The sequence below is a fragment of the Petaurus breviceps genome, unplaced genomic scaffold (genome assembly GCF_028583685.1).
Source record: "Petaurus breviceps papuanus isolate PSGF00001 unplaced genomic scaffold, PetGlider_PUasm1.0 140, whole genome shotgun sequence".
NCBI classification, from domain to species: Eukaryota; Metazoa; Chordata; class Mammalia; order Diprotodontia; family Petauridae; genus Petaurus; species Petaurus breviceps.
The window spans coordinates 1,400,657-1,404,558 of NW_027185698.1; the positions used below are offsets into that span (position 1 = coordinate 1,400,657).

General features: G+C 37.7%; 1 protein-coding gene across 2 annotated transcripts in view; it reads right to left on the reverse strand.

The window, feature by feature from the left end:
• FAM114A1 (family with sequence similarity 114 member A1) overlaps window positions 1–3,902 on the reverse strand; it is a 73,858-nt gene that overhangs the window by 35,604 nt on the left and 34,352 nt on the right. For both annotated transcript variants that reach the window (XM_069068483.1, XM_069068475.1), the window contains exons 4-5: window positions 2,061–2,171; window positions 977–1,080 (exon numbers count right to left, since the gene is read on the reverse strand). In XM_069068483.1, coding sequence (XP_068924584.1) covers window positions 977–1,080; window positions 2,061–2,171 — 215 coding nt within the window. The remainder of the gene's footprint in view (window positions 1–976; window positions 1,081–2,060; window positions 2,172–3,902) is intronic.

The window sequence follows — 3,902 nt, forward strand, 5'->3', positions numbered from 1 at the left end:
CACACACACACACACACACACACACACACACACACACACACACACACCCTATACCAGGGGTGGGGAAACTGCAGCCTTGAGGCCACATGTGACCCTCTAGGTCCTCAAGTATAGCCCTTTGACTGAATCCAAACTTCACAGAACAAATCCCCTTAATAAAAATATTTGTTCTGTAAAACTTGGACTCAAGCAAAAGGCTGTGCCCAAGGACCTAGACAATTAAATCATAGGTCCAGTCCCTATCCCTGCCCGTATCTATTGTCATAACCATGCCTCCATTCCACTCCCAATTCTCCAATTCAGGTTTGAAACTGTCGATCCTAAGAGACAGACCAACTAAGAAAAAAAAAAAGCAGCTCTGCTAACTGATAAGAATGACCCTATTGAAGCCAAGTCTTGCCTTATCCTAGGACTCCATCTTTACTTCTGTAAATTGATGGATCTTGTGGTCTCCTTTTCTTCCTCATTTGTTTCTCCCATTTCTCTTATCTATTCCCTTCCTTAATACATGTCAGTGCATGTATATCCTATGCTGTAGAGTAATTTGAATGGAGTCTGTAGTAAAGGGAAGTAGGACCTACTTCCAGGAGATTTTGGAATATAGGGGAAGATGGTAGATGTGAGTGAAAAATTGTGAACTGAATGTCAGGGACCTCTCCCAACCCAGAAAAAAAAAACCCACCATGGAATAAACATAAGATTGAAGTTAGGTCATTTTTCAATCAGAACTTAAATGTTACTCCTGAACGTATCCTTTCTTCCTGCATAAAGGTAATTTTTATTTTGTTCCTATTATTTCTATATCAAGGTCACATTTTCTCTGAAATAGAAATCATACAAAAATTATTTCCCACAGAGTTATGGGCAAGACCTTCTCTTCTTGGATGTTTCTGATCTAGGTCACAAGTAAATAGAAGTACTAAAAAAAGAACAGGAAGGTACAAAAGAAAACAGAGGAAGCAGCTGGGTGACTGACCGTATTATGAACAACAGTGGTGATAGTCGACAACATCCCTCGCGATCCTGATGGGGAAGAGGGTGAACCTTCTCCGGGGCTCTGATCTATGCCAGCTTCTGTTACTAAAGAGACATAAACACTTGTTTTAGTGGATAGATCTAATGGTCTGAACTTGACATCCTTTTCATCACAATCATTACATATTACATATTGAGAGATCTGTAAAGACAAGAGATTGTCTTCAAGAGAAGAGCAACAGGAATAAAGTCCATTCCATATGAGGACGTGTTGAAGAAAAGACTCAGGGGAAACACGATAGCTATCTTAAAGTATTTGAGGGGCCATCACATGGAAGTAAGGTTCAATTTATCCTGCTTGGTTTCTCAGAGCAGAACTAGAAATAAAGTGTGAAAATTAAGAAGTATGTCTTAGATCTATGTATGAAAAACTTTGTGAACAATTAGAGATGTCCAAAAGTAGAGCGAGCTCCATTGGGAGGTAGTGAGTTCCATACTACTAGAAGTGTTTATAGAGAATGGATGACCTGAAACATTGGAAGGGGGATTCTTATTCAGGAATGGGTTGGATTAATCAGTCTTTGACATTCCTTTCAATTCTGAGATTTTGTAATTCTTTGAATTATTCACCTGATGAGGTAGCATAGCCATGCTGTTACTGCATACTGCACTCCTATTACTTATATTTCTCTTCTATAAGCAAGTCCCAGGGTTTGGCTTTCTCCTGCAGGCTTTGGGTTTCTACTACTCTGTAGGTTCCTCACCATTCACTTTGGCCTGTGCTTATATTATCCATTCCCCAAATTCAACACTATCTCTACATCTTTACAGAAACTTTCCTAACATGCCTGGAAGGCAATCCCTTCTTATCTTCATCCTTTAGAATCTTTATCTTCTTTCAAGTCTGGGTCCTGGCCCTACCTATGAATAGTAACCCTCTCCCTAGTCCATATATTTATTCTATCCACTTCCCTGCTTTCTGAATTTCCTTCCCCAAAGGAGTTGGGAAAAGATTCCTTGTACACATAGTATTTAGTAGTAGTCCATTCTCTTCTACCAATAAGAGGAGTGCCATGGTACCATACCTTGGAGTGTTTTATCTGCATCCTCCTCTTCACCTTCAGTTGACTTAGAATTTGCATTATGAATCCTGAGGGTGGCCCCTGCTTTTTCTTTAACTGCTGTTAATCCTTGACCTGTCAGGGAGTAAGAATATGACAAAGATAGGAATTTAGACATTTTTGGTTTTATTAGAATGGAATTCTTAGTATTTTAAATTTCAGTACTACACTCAAGACTCTTTAATTTGATGATAGAATACTCCAGTGATGAAAACTGTGACCTCTAGAAGTCACAGCCAAAAGCTGCTGTAACTGAAAAATTTATCACTTCAGGTTGCTACGAGGTGAAAATCCATCTAATTATAATGAAGACAAGCAGCATGGTAGAGTGGTTAGCCAGCCAGCCTTGGAGTCAAAAAGACTTGGGTTAAATCTGGCTCCTGACACATGTTAGCTGTGTATTCATGGGTAAATCATTTTACCACTCAGTGCCCCAGGCAACCTTCCAGGATTAAGGAACAAATCCTGATCTAAGATGGAGGAAAATTTCTATACTAGGAGCTCCCTAGACTAAAGAAATAAGGAATATAGTTAAATTAACAAGAGCCCAACAAAGTAGAGCCTTTCATTAACTGAAATTATTTTTCTGCATTTTATTTTTTGGAACAAGCAAATCATAGGAAGACAACTTAATATAATATATGATTATTAATTAATTAATTGTTAAAACTTAAAATTATTAGTAATATTAATTAATATTATCTTTATAAAACAGCATATTCTAAGAAGTATGCTTTCATGAATTCAGATAAAATTCACTGTCCTACACAGTGGGGGAGGTGGTAGTAGGTACTGTTTCTCTAGCATTGGCAATATGGTATAGTAGAATCCTTTTGACCCCCATCTCCAATAAGTAGTTATTTGTTCAATCACCATTTGATTTGTCCTTATTGATGGAGTATACCTTCCAAGGTAGCCCATTCCATTTCTGAACAGCTCTAATAATTAAGAAGTTCCTTCTTATATTTAGCCCCAATCTGCCACCCATTCATCAGAGTTCTTCCTTTTGGAGCTATGCAGAAAAAGTCTCTTTGAATACTTTCAACCTATTCCAATATGACACAGATTCTAGTGCCCCAACCATCCTGGGCATCAATGTCCTACTATGTGTTATGGCACTGTCTCTGAATAGTAATTATGTCTTTCTTTCATCTTCTTGTGAATCACAGTACTGGATTCAGGAAAAGCCAGAAAAGATAGAGGGGGATATTTTTTCTTTTCTGTCCAGAAGAATGCTTAGCATAATGCCTGGCTCATTATAGGTGCTTAATGTTTATTGAATTGGCTTAAGTATAGTCAAAAGTCCTTATGAGCTAGGTAAGGCAGAGGACAAATTTACCAATACTGTTTAATTTTAGTAGAGGAGCAAGTTGATTCAGAGTTTAAATGAATCTAGAGCTCATTGAACTTATGGTTTCTGTTTTCATTTTTGTCCCTGATTGTATAACTTAAGAAAAAAATAACTCCTTGGCATGTCAACTTTTTTTTTAATGTAGAAAGTGAAGGTAACCAGTAGATGAGAGAATGTCACAAGGACTAATAAATGATAACTTTGAAATGCTTTGATATATACTATGCCTCAAGAGAAGTAACTAGCAATGATTAATATTCTATGACATGAAATTTTTAATTTATCTTTTTATGTATATAATCTCTCTCTCTGTCTCTCTCTGTCTCTCTGTCTCTCTGTCTCTCTGTCTCTCTCTCTCTCTGTCTCTCTCTCTCTCTCTGTCTCTCTCTCTCTCTGTCTCTCTGTCTCTCTGTCTCTCTCTCTCTCTCTGTCTCTCTGTCTCTCTCTCTCTCTCT